This window comes from Cyanistes caeruleus, unplaced genomic scaffold (assembly GCF_971803275.1).
Source record: "Cyanistes caeruleus unplaced genomic scaffold, bCyaCae1.hap1.1 HAP1_SCAFFOLD_65, whole genome shotgun sequence".
NCBI classification, from domain to species: Eukaryota; Metazoa; Chordata; class Aves; order Passeriformes; family Paridae; genus Cyanistes; species Cyanistes caeruleus.
In genome coordinates this window covers 2,667,071-2,682,572 of record NW_028255884.1, presented here as the reverse complement: position 1 = coordinate 2,682,572, position 15,502 = coordinate 2,667,071, and the positions used below count along the sequence as shown (strand labels likewise).

Below are 15,502 nucleotides of genomic sequence, written 5' to 3'. Positions count from 1 at the left end.
AATCTCCAGAGCCTGCAGCCAGCAGTGGAGAGCTCATCATTCCAACAGCCCCATGGACATCTGGAAAGTGATCTGGAACATGAAGATGGGCTGACAGAGGGAGTTTGTTTCTGTGTTCAGTTGAGATGATTCTACATCTCTTGCACTGGGAGAAATCAAGAGCACAATCAGGTGATGATAGGCAGCAGAACATGATAAGCTGGAGCTCTCAGTGGATGAGAGAAAGAATGTGAAAAGGAGAAATGCAGGGAATGACTTGGTGAACTTTGTGTGTAAGAAGGGTCATTTTTTCCTAATAATTCCCAATTCATTCCCTTTGCTTTTATCCTTTTAACAAGGCCAATTGCATCTCAGATTCCCCAGGAAATGAGAACCCTGAGCTTGTGGAGCTGCCTGAAAGGTGCCCTGTTCCTTTTTCTTCTGCTGCTCAGAAGAAACAATGAAGCGAGTTGGGAAGTTCTGGTTTTTCTTTCTCCTGGTGGATTTTTTCATTTGATTTGCCACTGCAGAGGCAATTTCTGTGATGGCCTCTGTCAGCTGATTCTATTTCAGCAGCAGCAGCAGCAACAGGGCTGTGTTTGAGCACTGCAAATGTGACCTGTGTGGCTTTAATTCCCCTCGACTTAGTGCTGAGGGACTTGGGAGCATTTTGATCTGTACTGATCATGATGCCTGAAACAAAAATCCTGAGTTCCCCGTGACAAAAGCACAGTGGGTAGCACTGATTGAAAGAGGCAATTGCAGCTGTACTGCTAAAATTCAAGTGGCAAGCAGAAGAGGGGCAAGAGCAGCCGGGATCTACAATTGCCAAGGCCAAGGCACCAACAGCCTCCTGTTGTCACCTCAGGGTGAGTAAAACAGGGCTGAAAACAGCGCTGGATCCCGATCCTTTCTTCCTCTGAGGGCTGGCTGAGGGCAGCAGAGCGGGCCCTGAGGAATCAGGGCTGTTTGTGGGGGATTGTTGCTGTAGTCCAGCATTGCCCTGGCAAAAGCCCTGGGAAGCCGAGGCAGGAGCAGGTGGGAAGGGCCGGCGCTGCTGCTGCTCCTGGCCGGGAGCCCCGGCCGGGCCGGGCCTGCGCCCGCTGCGCTGCGGCTGCTGCTGCTGCCAGAGCCGGGCGGGACTCGGGGACAGGGAATGGACATGGGGGGACAGCAAAGGCCTTGGGGGCTGCAGGGATGTTGGTGCTGGGGCCAGCGCCAGCACAGAGCTTCAGCCCGCAATGAACCCCGAGGGAAACGCTGGGGAAAGGCTCCATTCAGCCTTTCTTTACTCGGCGCTGTGAAGGGACCGAAATAAAAGGAGAAAGAGCAGGGCCCGACCCCTTCTCCTTTGGGAGGACCCCCTGGGGCTGTGAGGGGCCGTGAGGGGAAATGAGAGGTTCTATGGGGCCATGAGAGGTTCTATGGGGCTGTGAGGGGCTGTGAGGGGAAATGAGAGGTTCTATGGGGCCATGAGAGGTTCTATGGGGCCATGAGGGGCTGTGAGGGGAAATGAGGGGCCATGAAGGGTTCTATGAGGCTATGAGAGGTTCTGTGGGGCCATGAGAGGTTCTATGGGGCCATGAGGGGTAGTGAGGGGCCATGAGGAGCTGTGAGGGGCCAAGAGATGTTCTATGGGGCCATGAGAGGTTCTGTGGGGCCATGAGGGGCTGTGAGGGGAAATGAGGGGCCATGAAGGGACATGAGGGGCTGTGAGAGGTTCTATGAGGCCATGAGAGGTTCTGTGGGGCCATGAGGGGTAGTGAGGGGCCATGAGGGGCTGTGAGGGTCCAAGAGATGTTCTATGGGGCCATGAGAGGTTCTATGGGGCCATGAGGGGCTGTGAGGGGCCATGAGGGGCCTCAGCCCTGGCAGGAGGGGTCCCACCATGTCCCCAGGGCAGAGCAGCCGTGAGGGGCCACGAGTGCAGATGTGGCAGCAGAGTGGGCTTGGGGCCCCTCTGGGAAAGGATGAGGCATTTCCCCAGCTCCAAACCACACTAAACCCACCATTAAAAAGATTTCCTGTCTTTTGAATCCACTGGCAACTTGGAGTTGATTGTAGAGTTTAATCCCAGTGAGAAAAGCAAGGGAAGTTTCCCAATGAGTGACATCCAGTCATTGTTATTAATGTCTAAGATTTAAAAGTCTTAACAATGAAAAGTAATACTAATAAATATCAATAACAACAAGAAAAAGAAATAAAGCCCCGAATCCTAATAATCACCTCAGAAACAAGTTTTTGTTTCTAGTAATAGATTAGTACTAAAGAAATAAATGAAAGAGATTTTATTTGCAATTCAGACATGTTTCATCCTTTTCAAAGGCTCTGGTCCCCTTTCTCCAGGGTCATTTCCTTTACTCACCCACTTTCTAATAGGTAGAAGGGAGTTAAGCACACTGGAAAAGACAACAGCTCCTGTTTCCAAGGGAAGCAGCCACCACTCCAGGGAACCTGAATTGCCCCCAGGCTCGTGTGTGCACTTGAAGGGTGAGCAGGTGTTGGGGACAGAGATCTCAAACTCCTTCTAAGGCTGTGAGAAACCCACCAGTGGCAAAGTATCATTGTGGGTCAGCTCCTGCTGAAATTCCATTCCCCCACACTCTCCAAATGGGCAGGCAGGGCTGGGCTCTGGCAGGGTTCAGTTTTGAGTGCCTTGTGCTCCCTGGCATGGAAGTGATCCTATGAACTCTGGTACTGATGGATTGTGGAATGGCTGCTGAAAGAGGAGGGGGAATCTCAGCAGACAGGAAGGTCTCTTCTTCTCCCTTCTCCCTGCAGAACCCCCTCTCCAAAGAGAAATGCCTGTGCTGGGTTTCCATGGCACCCCTTCCCTCAGCCCAGTGTCTGAGCCACTGTGTGCTCTGCAGGACCAAAGCCAGAGGAGTCCCAATATCAGTCACCCCACGGTCCCCACACAGCAGGAGAAAGCACTGCTTGCAGTGGGGCTGCTGATCTATGACCCGTCCTGGTTCCATCCACCCCACTCCTCTCAGCCACAGGCACCAGAAGGATCCCAGGAAAGCCACAGTGCTCTACCAGATGCCAGGAGCACTCCCTGCTGTGGCCTCAGGGATGCTGGGTGACCTCGTGGATGAGGATCTGTGGCTGGTGATGGAATGTGTGGATGGAGGCCCTTGACAGGAGGTTGTTGGAGACACGTGTGGGGCTGAAGGAGAGATGGCAGCTGTCAGTGGGGAGGGCAGGGACCCCGCTTGTGAGTCCATTGCCTTGGACACCCTCAGCCACAAGATGTCCAAGGAGTCACACAAGGCTTGGCACTCTCAGCCTTCTTTCCCCCAAGTTCCTGCTTTCTGTACATTGACAGCAGAGAACCTTGCTTGTTTCTAGAACTAGAACAAAGGTCCCAGAGGAAACAAAACTTGCTGGTTTTAGTCAGAAGCATCAGTGACCAAAAGTTGAATTTCCTTTTTTTGCTCACATCTTTGTTCCTTCTCACTGTTCAGGCTGGGCTGTGGGGTGTCCTCATTTGCTGCATTTTCTGAGCTCCTCTTGCATCCCTTGAGCAATAGGTTGTGCCCTCTGAGGATCCTTTGTGCTCCTTGGTGACCCAGGAGAACCTTCCAGGCGGTTTTGGGGGAGCTGCTGCTGTGATGTCACAGGAACGTTGCCGTGTCCTTGTGGTGTTCCCGTTGCTGTGGGGCACAGAGGCCTCAGTGTCAGAGCGGCTCTGGGCACCTGCTCATTGCCTGAGGATCCTCCTGCCCGAGGCATTCTCAGCAGCCAGCCCAGCCCCTGACGGGTGTCCTTCTGTCCTGGCAGGGGGACAGACAGTCTGCAGACGTGTGCAGCACAGCCAAAATGATCCAGCAAGTGGTTGCTGCAGTTTGCACTCTGCACTCTGGGGCTTCTGATGGGTATTTTTTAACCCACTGGGCCCCTAAGTCGAGGATTTCCCCAGGTGCACCATATGTGCCTTTGGGATTGCTGTGGGCTTTGTGTTCTTCCTTTGGAACAGAGGTGATTTTGAAACAAAATTGCCATTAAGATGCCATTTATTTGGGAGAGCTCTTGCCAACAACTTCTTAAAAAAGGGGTTGTTTGTAGCCAGCAGGGTGTGCACAGCATTTGGAATGGAGCCTGGGGGGTTCTGTTCCCCAGAGGAGAAGAGTCTGTGGCAGTGAACCCTGGCATTCCTCCCTCTGTTTGCTGGTCCAGCCAAAAACTGGACACAGCCTTGTATTTTGTGCTGTTCTCTTGCTTGCTGTGTGATCCAAAAGGACCGTGGCTCCAGGAGGGAAGTTGTGAAAGCAAAATGCTCTCTTGGCATTGACTTGTGTGGGATTTTCCAGCAGAGGCAGCTTTTTCTCCTAACAGCATCTGGTTCAGGTGAAGGTCCCCTCACACATGGATACTGGGAAGCTCCTTCTTCAGTGAGCAGGAAAGGAACCTTTGGTGTTCAGAGATCCCAGTTGTTCCCTTTCAACACCATCATGAGCCCAGTAAGCTCCAGTATGATCCTTGTCACAAGGCAGCACTCCCAGGATGGTCCCAGTTGCCTCTGGCTAGATCAACCCAGTCAGTCCCAGTATGATGCCATTGGCTCCCAGCATGCTCCCAGTTGCTCCCAGTCACCCCCAGTATGGGGGATGATGTGCATGGTGTGTTCCCAGTCATTCTCAGATACTCCCAGTATGAGTCCAGCTACTCCCAGTATGATCCAAAATTGGATTGCTGGGAGGCTTCATGGAATCCTGGAGACCATTGTGACACTCCAGGGCCCCATGGAACTGTGGTGACACCAGGTTGGCTGGGAGTGTTGATGTGCTGCAGGGTAGGAGGGCTCTGCACAGGGAGCTGGACAGGCTGGATCCAGGGCCCAAACCCAACAAGGTGAGGTTTAACAAGTCCAAGTTCCAGGTCCTGCACTTTGGTCCCAACAACCCCTGCAGTGCTCCAGGCTGGGGACAGAGTGGCTGGACAGCAGCCAGGCAGAAAGGGAGCTGGGGCACTGATGGACAGGAGGCTGGGCATGAGCCAGCAGTGTGCCCAGGTGGCCAAGGAGGCCAATGGCTCCTGGCCTGGATCAGGAACGGTGTGGCAAGGAGGACCAGGGCACGGATTCTTCCCCTGTGCTTGGCACTGGTTGGGCAGCATGGATGGGCTGGAGCATGTCCAGAGAAGGGCAACAAGGCTGGTGAGGGGTCTGGAGCACAAGTCTTTCCGGAGTGGCTGAAGGAGCTGGGGTTATTAATCAAAAGGAATAGGAAGAAATCTGGATCAGGAGGAGTAAAGAAAGCAAAGGGGAAGCAGAGGAAATGCTCAGGGCCATTTGGGGGTGGCTGCCAGGCAGCCCTGGCTCTGAGCAGCAAGGTCTCCAGTGGCACAGGAAACTCACAGCTCATGGGAACAAATTTTCTGTGTGACTTCAGAGGCCATGACAAACCTGAGTGGTTTCCCTCCTGTCACCCAGCCCTGCCTGGCCCCAGGGGCTGATGGCATTTGTGCTCCCTCAGGTTCATCTCCCCACAGCAGCACCATGGGGGTGCTGACACCTGCTCTGGGCAGTGCAAACAGGGGCTCCTGAGCCAGTGCTGCCGTGTCTGTGCCTGCAAGGATGAGGCACCTCTCTGAGCTGGGGGAGAGGCCAGGGCTGCACAGGGGGGATGTTGTTGGCAGCTCCATGAGGACGCTCTGGGATGCTGCCCTGGGGTGTCCAGCGCAGTGGGGATGGATCAGCCCCTGCTCTGCTGCTCCTTCCCATCTCCCCCAGGGACCTTGCAGAGCCCCAGCCATGCTGTTTGCCCCCAGCCTGCCCACGGCCACCCTGGGGCTGCTCACGGGGGTTTTCTGTGCTGAGCTTTGGCCTGGCCGTGTTCTTGAGAGAGCCTGGGCAAGGAGCCTGGAGCCCCCAGGCCCTGCCCTGAGGCGTCAGCGCTGCCCCAGCAGTGCCCATGGCCTGTCCCTGCTGCAGCCCCGGCACTGCCACCCCCAGGGCTGTGCCCGGCCCCGAGAGCACTCAGGCCCTGCAGCAACACCAGGGCCAGGAGGGCAGCGGGGCAGTGGCACGGGAGCAGCACTGGCAACACCAAGTGCTGCTGCTCCTGGGCACAGCTGCTGTGCCAGCACTGATCTGCCCCCAGCTCTGCACACAGACACTGCTGCTGCAGCTCCAGAGAAGGGAACAAAAGGGGCATCTCTGGAGAAAACTTTCCTGGGAGGTCCTTTACTTCATTGAAAGCCATCAAGAGCACAGCCCCTCATTGGCACAGTGTGTGGCCACAGGGCAGGTGGAGAGAAACAAAATGAGAAATGGCACAAACAATGACATTTCTTTGTGGACAAAATTAAAAAAGGAAAACACAGAAAACCTCCAAAATGAAACCAACAGGAAGTATCAAAGGTGATTTTTATTATAAGTGATTTGCAGAAATTGGCCAGCAGTTTAATGTTTTTTTAAACCATCCAGTCATCAGTGTCCACACTGCAGTCTTGAGCTCCTGGTTCCTCAGGCTGTAGATGAGGGGGTTCAGGGCTGGAGGCACCACTGAGTACAGAACTGACAGTGCCAGATCCAGGGATGGGGAGGAGATGGAGGGGGGCTTCAGGTTAGCAAATCCTGCAGTGCTGAGGAACAGGGAGACCACAGCCAGGTGAGGGAGGCAGGTGGAAAAGGCTTTGTACCTTCCCTGCTCAGAGGGGATCCTCAGCACAGCCCTGAAGATCTGCACATAGGAGAAAACAATGAACACAAAACAGCCAAGTGCTAAACATGCACTAACAGCAATGAGCCCAAGTTCCCTGAGGTAGGATTTGGAGCAGGAGAGCTTGAGGATGTGTGGGATTTCACAGAAGAACTGCCCCAGGGCATTGCCCTGGCACAGAGGCAGGGAAAATGTATTGGCTGTGTGCAGCAGTGAATAGAGAAAGGCACTGGCCCAGGCAGCTGCTGCCATGTGGGCACAAGCTCTGCTGCCCAGGAGGGTCCCGTAGTGCAGGGGTTTGCAGATGGACACGTAGCGGTCGTAGCACATGATGGTCAGGAGGGAAAACTCTGCTGAGATGAAAAAAGCAAAAAAAAATACTTGTGCAGCACATCCTGTGTAGGAGATGTGTCTGGTGTCCCAGAGGGAATTGTGCATGGCTTTGGGCACAGTGGTGCAGATGGAGCCCAGGTCAGTGAGGGCCAGGTTGAGCAGGAAGAAGAACATGGGGCTGTGCAGGTGGTGGCTGCAGGCTACGGCGCTGATGATGAGGCCGTTGCCCAGGAGGGCAGCCAGGGAGATGCCCAGGAAGAGGCAGAAGTGCAGGAGCTGCAGCTGCCGCGTGTCTGCCAATGCCAGCAGGAGGAAGTGGCTGATGGAGCTGCTGTTGGACATTTGCTGTGGCTGCACATGGGGACCTGTTGATGAAGAAAAAAAGCAGTGACAAATCGGGAGAGGCTGGGACTCACCCGCCCTTGTTCCTGCTCTGGGAAAACTTCACCCAGGTCCCTGACTGATCTCCAGCTGTGCTGTCTGTGTGTTCCAGGAGCAGCCAGGCCTGTGTCTGGAGGCTCTCCAGGAGCCATCCCTGCCCTGCTGCCCTGGGTTTGTGGCCATGCAGGAGAGGGACTAGGCTGGAAATTCAGGATTTGTCAGGGGAATCACTCCTAATGCAGGAAGGCTTGTTGCCATCTGCACACACACTTCTAAAGTATAGCAGGAGTTGGTTTTACAAATTGTTTTCCTATCCACAAATCATTCCTGGTTCTCTGAGGTCAGAAATCCCCAGCATTTCTGCTGCACTCAGAATTTCCCACTGAGAGATGTGAGAGGTAAAGGATTCCCTGTGGCTTAGGGAAGGTGAGGGGCTGGATGGGCTTGTTCCCAGCTGCCCTGGGTTTGCACCTTTGGCTGGAATCAGAGCACAATCTCACTCCTGTGTCACCCTGGCATAAACCAGACCCTGCCCAGAGCAGAGGGATCCCTGAATGTCTCACCCTCTCTAAAGGTCTCTGGGCAAGGTCTCAGCACCCATCTCTGCCAAGGACACTCACGGCTCCCTTGGCAGAGCCAACAGCATTTCCTCAGCTGTGGCATCTCTGCCCTTCCCCGTGGGACATTCAGGGAACTCTGAGAGGCTCTGGCACAGATTTGCAGCCAGGAGGGCAGCTCAGAGCTTGGAAGGACACAGCAAGGAGATCCCCAGGTGTGCCCATGATGGGATCTCAGGGAGGGGCTCAGCTCATTCCCCTTTCCCATGGACTGCTTTGCCCACAGCCCCACAGGTCACAGGGAAGCTGGGACACCCCATTCCCATGGACACACCTGCCTGGCAGCAATCCCAAGGGCAGGGCCTGACTCAGCTGCTGCAGATGCCAGAGCCTCCCTGAGAGCCCCAGATACGAATGACAATATCAGAGCAGTGCATTTAGGCTGTTTAGGAGGCTTCCAGCAGAGAGACTGAGCACCCAAACTTACAATTCTGGCATCTCTGTAAATGTTCAAACATTACTTTGCTGTTCCTGGTGTGTCCGTTTCAACTCAGAATGTTCTGTGATTCTGGGATTACAATTCCTCTTCTGCTTCTCTCATCCCCCTGTTGCCTATAATCAAAAGAGAAAAATAACTGTCTGCAAGAGTGTTGGAACAGTAAAGAAAAAACAGCTTTATTGGAAACTTCCAGGTGTCCCAGTAGGGATGAGGCACACCCAGCCCCTTATTTCAGCAATTTATTAAGATTAATTCATTAGGATATTTAACAGAAACATTCAATAGGAGATTCAGCTGCCCCAGTTACACACCCCTGGGTCAACCCATTGGAGTAGGTCCAAGGGTTTCTTTGCCCCACTTTTTGTTATGACTGCTCACATTCTGGTTACAAAACCAAATGTTCTTCTTGTAGCTCCTCTTTCTGATGATAAGACCATTTACTATTTTAGAAATATATTTAAAAAATCATATTATTGTTCTAAAATCTAAGAGAAAGGTTAAGAAACATACTAGAGATAATTAAGGATAATAGTTATATAAATATATAATAGAAGTTTAATAGCGTTAATTAAGGATTATAATTTTACAACTATATAATAATAGTTTACAGATCTAAAAATACATTAAACATATATAAAAAGCAAAAATCTTTTTGTCATCATCTCAACTTTTCCACCCTGCTTGAAGAAAGAAATTGAAAACAGTCTCAGGAAAGCTCCTGATCTTTACATCAATCTCAGGCTCACCTTCTTTTGGGAAGTGTCCTCTGGAGCTGTGCCCAGGCAGGTCTGGAGCTGGGAGCAGCCCTGCCCCACACAGCCCCTCTCAGCAGCAGCCCCTGCCCTGCTCAGGGTGGCTCCTTCCCCCCACAGCTTCTCCCCAGCGCTGGGAGCAGCTCCCCGGGCCGGCTGAGAGCTGTCCCTGGCAGGCAGCAGAGTCCCTGCCCCAGCACAGCGCCCTGGGCTGCAGGACCCTGCTCTGCAGGACAGCCCTGGGCACCCCTGGCTGCTCTGCACAAGGGACAGGCAGAGAATGTACTCACAGAGTCTGTAGGCACTGGCATGTTCCAGCTTTAGGAGATGCCTCCAGGAGCTGCAGCTGCATTGTCCTGCAGCCAGAGGCTTCCTGTGCCAAGGGGCTGGCAGGGATTCTGCCCCAGGCACTTCTCAGCACCTTCCCAGCCCTGACTGATTGAAGCTCTCTGTGCCTCTGGGCTGTGCCCAGGGTGGCTGCAGGCAGTGCCACAGCCCTGCTGGGCTGGCAGAAGAGCTGCTCAGCAAGAGAAATGTGCTTTTGAAGCTCTTCTTGGTTTCCAGCAGCTGCCTCTGTGCCAGGAGCCCGGCCCAGCTCAGCAGCACAGACACAGCAGCAGGACTTTAATGACCCTCCTGGGGCTTTGTGGTGAGGCCCTGAACATCAGTCCCTGACAGGGAGGGGAAGAAACCTCTCAAGAACTCCAAGTTAGAATCCAACTCCAAAGTTTCTTTCACTTTTAATGGGTCCCACTGAGGGAGGTGACTGAGAAAGTGTCCCCAGGCCCCAGGCAGAGCAGAGAACTGGAGGCACTGATGACAGCTGGGGACAAAGAGAAGCCAAGGCTTGGTGCCCTGGGCCACAGCAGCCAATGCTGTGCCAGCAAGGGCTGTGAGGAGACACCTTGTCCTGAGGCCCTGGGGCCTCCTGGCACAGCCCCAGCAAGGCTGGCCACTGTCACCCCCTTGGCCTGCCCTCAGCATCCCCCCTAGCCCACATGCCAGTGGCCTCAGGGATCTGCTGGAAGGAGTCCCTGGGGAGCCTTGCTCAGGAATGGCCCTGGGGGCTCCTTCATGCTCCCAGGGACTGCAGCTTTTTCAAAGGACTTTGGCTTTTGCTTTGGAGTTTCTGAGAGCTTTGTGCAATCCTGGCCTCCAATTACCTGCTGTAATTAGTCCCTTGAGAGGCTTTGTCAGTAACAACACTCAGTGGGGCTCATTAATGCTTCAAGGTACTTCAGGTGCTTAAGGCACTTTCCTTTTTCCTTCCCACCCTGAGTCTCTGAGAAGTTTGTGCAATCCTGGCCCCAATTATCTGCTTTAACGAGTCCCTTGGGAGCTCTGCATTGACACTCAGTGGGGCTCATCAATACTTTGAGATACTCAGGGCTTTTTCAGCTACTTTGGATTTTCCTTTCCACACTGAGTCTCTGGGAGGTTTTTGTGCAATCCTGGCCTCCAGTTCTCTCCTCCAAGGAGTCCATGAGGAGCCTGTGTTGGGGATGGACCTCAGTGGCACCCATTAATGCTTGGAGACACTTTGGGTGTTTCCTCTGACTTGGACTCCTGGAAAGGTTTGTGCAATCTCCTCTCAGGCCCTGAGGTTCAAGGGCTCAGCTCCAAATGCACCACGGGGCTCATTAGGATCAAGCAAATCCTAACAAACCATGGCTGTGCCTTGATTTCCCTCTGGTCTGGTGCAGTTCTTAGGAAAGTTTCCTACAATAGTTATGGAGAAATAGTTCAAAGAGCTTCTAGGAAATACGTATTCCTATTTTAAAGGGTGTCTCTTATTCCTGTTCTCTTTAGAGCAGAGGTGATTGCAGCATTCAGTGATGGATATTGATCCAGGGTCTCTCCTAAGGAGGTCTGGCCAGGTCAGAGAAGCTGTGTCTTGAGGTCTGACCCAGTGGGGACAACCTTGCTCCACATTCCCCAGCCCCATCCTGTCTCTCCTCACTCCCCTGGGACCTGCTTTGCTCACAGAACTGGCTGCACTCAGGCAAAGAGGGGTTTTCCTTCTTTGATTTTAGCAATCTAAAACTGCTGAGTTTCCCCATGGAAAACAGACACCCTCCTCAAGTGTGTGCCAAGCCCAAGGTGCCACCAAGGAGGTTCCCCGTCCCCAAGGCAGAACCACACAGGGAATGTTTCAGACACACAGGGAGTTCTACAATAAACACAGCCCCAGAGTTGTCTGAAGGCAGAATTAGAGCAGCTGCTGAAGGACAGACAAGCTTTGAAGTCCTTGCAGCTGAAAGCACCAAGTGGGTTGTTGGGAGGTGTGTGAGTGAGGCAAGAGTGAGGGAAGGGAAATGCAGAGAGCCCTGGAAGTGTTTCTGTGCAGACAGGCTGCTCCAAGGGCAGGGTTGGACTTCTCTGGGGGGAACTGTGAGAGAGGTTGGGGCAGAGTGACCTCCCCAGTGACCTCGAGATGTCACACAGCCACCTGGGATGTCACAGCCCACTCAGTGGTGTCACACAACCTGCCCAAGGATGTCACACCACCATTCTGTGATGTCATGTCTCTTCCTATATGCCACAAAACCACCTTGTGATGTCACATAGCGTTCTGTGATGTCAAACACCCACATTTGATGTCATTGTTCACTCTGTGATGTCACAGTCAGCACTGTGATGTCATACAACCTGTCCTGAGATGTCACATGGCTCTTCTATGATGTCACTGCCCACTCTAGGATTTCATATCACCACCATGTGGTGTCACAGTCTGCTCAGTGATGTCACAACCCTCTCTGTGATGTTGTACATCTAACCTCTGGTGTCACAGCCCTCTCTGTGATGTCACAACCCACTAAGTGATATCACCCAGACCACACTGTGATGCCATACAGCCACACTCTGAAGTCACAGCCTGCTCTGTGCTGTCACAGAATCCCCTCTGTGATGCCATAGCTGCTCAATGACCTCACACAACAAACTCTGTCATGTCACAGCCCCAGCTGTGACCTCACACAGCCCACTCGGAGCTGTCACACAGCCCCTTTCTGACATCCCAGCTGCTCTGGGGCTCCAGGACACAGCCACAGAGGTGCGGCTGGGACACAGCCCCCTCTGGCACATCCCACAGCCCCTGCCAGTGCTGAGCCCCTGGCAGCTCTGTCTGGGCCTGCTCTCTGTGTCCCTGAGCTGCCCTGGCAGGGGCCCAGCCCTGCTGGGCTGTGCTCAGGAGCTGCTCCTGACCAGAGCTGTCTCCCTGCTGCGGTCTGTTCCCATGGCAACATCTGACCCATTGTTATGGTCTGTTTCCATGACAATCATCACAGCCCCTGTTGCTATGGTCAGTCCCATGGCAGCTCCATGGAGACCCCATGCCAGGGGTGGTTGCCATGGACACCAGCTCAGGCCTGGAGCCAGAGCCCATTGCCATGGCAACCATTTGCAGTCCCATCCCCAGGCTCATGGGATCCCAGAGCCACAGAATTGGCTGAGTTGGGAGGGAGCCATGGGGATCCTCCAGTCCAACTGCTGGCCCTGCACAGGACACCCCAACAATCCCAGCCTGGGCCTGGCAGCGCTGGCCAAACGCTGCTGGAGCTCAGCCAGCCCTGGAGCTGGGAGCCTTCCCTGGGGAGCCTGTTCAGTGCCCCAGCAGCCTCGCGGGAAAAACCTTTTCCTCACATCCAGCCTAAACCTGCCCGCCTCAGCTCCAGCCGCTCCCTCCACTCCTGTCCCTGGGCACCAGAGGGAAGAGGTTCCCGCAGCCCCCAGCCAGGGACCCGCTCCCAAGGCTGCTGCCATGGCAACCAGGCCTGGCACCAGCTGGGATGCTCGGTTTCCATGGGCTGGGCTTCAGGAATGGCATTCCCCAATTTCCTGCTCCTGCTGAAACCGCGCTGCTGCTCGCTTCCCTCCCACCTCCCATGGAAAGCACAAAAGGCAAAGATCCCAGGCTGGGATAAGAACAATTTATTGAGAACAGCAACGGGATAAGGAACAAACAGACACAGAAACAATTTTGGTAACAGAAAGGATAAGACAAACCATTCACAGGGAAAACTAAAATACCACCAACTGACTCTTCCTGCCCACGTATTTCGTCCTGCCAAGAAAGGACACCCTTCCCTGGTGAGAGAGAGGTAGTCCTTTTTATGCCCCTGGCAATGACCTGAGATGGGACTGAATATAATGGACCATGATCACAGTCTCACATTCTTTGATCCCACATCATGACATTGCCATGGGCAGGAAAAGGTACAGGTGTCTTCCCAGCATGGATCACAGGGAACATGGATCACCAGGTCTCTTCCCAATGTGGATTCTCCATGGGCAGATGAAGCTGGAGCAGTGCACAAAGCTCTTCCTGTATTTTGAGGCACTTGCAGGGCTTCCCTTACCGGTGCCTCCGTTGGTGTCTGCCAAAATTAGACCTGTCTGAGAAGCTCTTGCCACACTGGGGACACTTGTAAGGCCTCTCCCCAGTGTGGATGTGTTTGTGGGTATTGAGGTTGGATCTGTGGCTGAAGCTCTTCCCACATTCCCCACACTTGTAGGGCCTCTCCCCAGTGTGGATGCGCTGGTGGGTGATGAGGTGGGAGTTTTGCTTGAAGCCCTCCCCACAGTCAGGGCAGCGGAAGGGCCTCTCATCCGTGTGAATCCGCTGGTGCCTGAGGAGATTGGAGCTGGTCTGAAACCTCTTCCCACACTCGGAACACTCGTAGGGCCTCTCCCCAGTGTGGATGCGCTGGTGGATGATGAGTTGGGAGCTGCAGCTGAAGCCCTTCCCACATTCCCCACACTCATAGGCCCATTCCCCAGTGTGGATCATCTGGTGACAGATCAGGCTGTTGCTCTGGCTGAAGCTCTTCCCACACTCCAAGCACTTGTAGCGCTTCTCCCCATCCTGAAGCTGCTCATGGACCACCAGCTCAGAGCCCTGGCTGGATCTCCGGCCGCCTTCCCGGCACAGGGTGGGTCTTTCCTCCTCAGAGCACCCTGGGATGGGTTTGGAGCCCCTCCTCCTGCGGGATCTCTGGGGATTTTCCTCCCCGCTGGATTCCTGCACTGTGGAGCTGCTCAAAATTGCCTCTTCCACGAGGTTCTCCGGCAGACTTTTGTCCTCCCTGGTCTCCATCCTCAGCTCCTTGTCTGGGGGAGCAAGGACAAGGAGAGGATGGGATTTGCCTCCGTGCCAGAGGGAAGGGGAAGGAGATCCCCCCAGTGCGTCCCTGGCAGGACGGCGTCGGCAGCGGGGTTGTCCTGCAGCCGGGGGCCCTGCTGGGCTGGGAGATGGAGCAGGAGAGAGGGGGAAAGGGGCACTGACTTCCTCCTCACCTGCCTGGGTGTCCTGGAGCATCTTCCTCTTCCTCACAGCCTGCTTCTCCATCCAGCCAAAGTTTAGGAATCAGAAATCCTGGTTTCAGAAAATGCAATGGATGAGCACTTTGGGTTAGGGGTTTCCTACTCTCCAAGTCCTTCCCTAGAAGTCACCGGGCATCTGGTGCCCATATAAACCACCAAAACGCTAATATTCAGTCCCCTAAAATACACAAATGACCAAGATTCACCAAAAAAACCCATCCATGTGTTTACCCTCTCTGGTCCCTCCACTGTGGGGTCCTGGAAGCCCCCCCTGTCTGGATTGCTGTGGGTCAAGTTCGTATTGCTGTTCCCTCTCTCTGTCTGCTGGGGCTCCTGGCAAGCCAGGAGGTTCCTCTTCTCTGGCCTCACCACTTTGGCATCCCAGGGGTCCTGGGTGGTCAGCACTGTCTGGGCTCCCTGGTTCAGGCTCCTGGGGTATCCCTGGGCCCCCTTGTCCATGCTCCCAACATCTGCAGGCTTCAGGAGCACCCCCAGCTCTGGCACTGCCCGTTTCTGCTGCCCCCATTGCCGCTTTCCCTGCCAGCCCCGCTGGTCCCGGGCGATCCCCACATGGCTCTGGGCTGACAATGCAGCCCCTGAGGCGGGCAGAGCAAGCCCCAGCACGGGGGGAGCCTGCATGCTCCGCTCCCTCGGCAGCCGCGCCCAGCCCCGGGCACAGAGCTCCGGCAGCCCCCATTGCCGCCCCCTCCCCAGAGACCCCCGGGGACCCCCGCAGCCGGGGCTGCCTCTGAGCCAGGCGGCCCCCGAGCCCGGCTGCGTGGCCAGGGGGGCACGGCGAGCCCGGGGCCTCTGTGCCAGCGCTTGTCCCGCTCTCCCTCAGCCTCTGCCCGGCCCGGCCCGGCCCCCCGAGCCCCGCCAGGCCCCGCACGGCCACGGCCGGCCCGGGCCGCTCCCCTCGGAGCCCGCTGCGGACACGGCGCCGGCCCGGCCACACGGACCCGCCTGTGCCGGGGGCCCACGGGCCGCCCAGCGCTGCCCGGGCCTCGGCCCCGA

The 15,502-nt window shown here is 55.0% G+C and overlaps 2 protein-coding genes across 2 annotated transcripts in view; both read right to left on the bottom strand.

Annotated features, from left to right (window-relative positions):
* LOC147647176 (serine/threonine-protein kinase pim-1-like) overlaps nt 1-15,502 on the bottom strand; it is a 90,580-nt gene that overhangs the window by 5,893 nt on the left and 69,185 nt on the right. The window lies entirely within an intron of this gene.
* LOC147647177 (uncharacterized) overlaps nt 1-15,502 on the bottom strand; it is a 66,515-nt gene that overhangs the window by 25,896 nt on the left and 25,117 nt on the right. Inside the window, exon 2 of the mRNA XM_086872425.1 lies at nt 13,558-14,083. Within this exon, the coding sequence (XP_086728551.1) occupies nt 13,558-14,083 (526 nt within the window). The remainder of the gene's footprint in view (nt 1-13,557; nt 14,084-15,502) is intronic.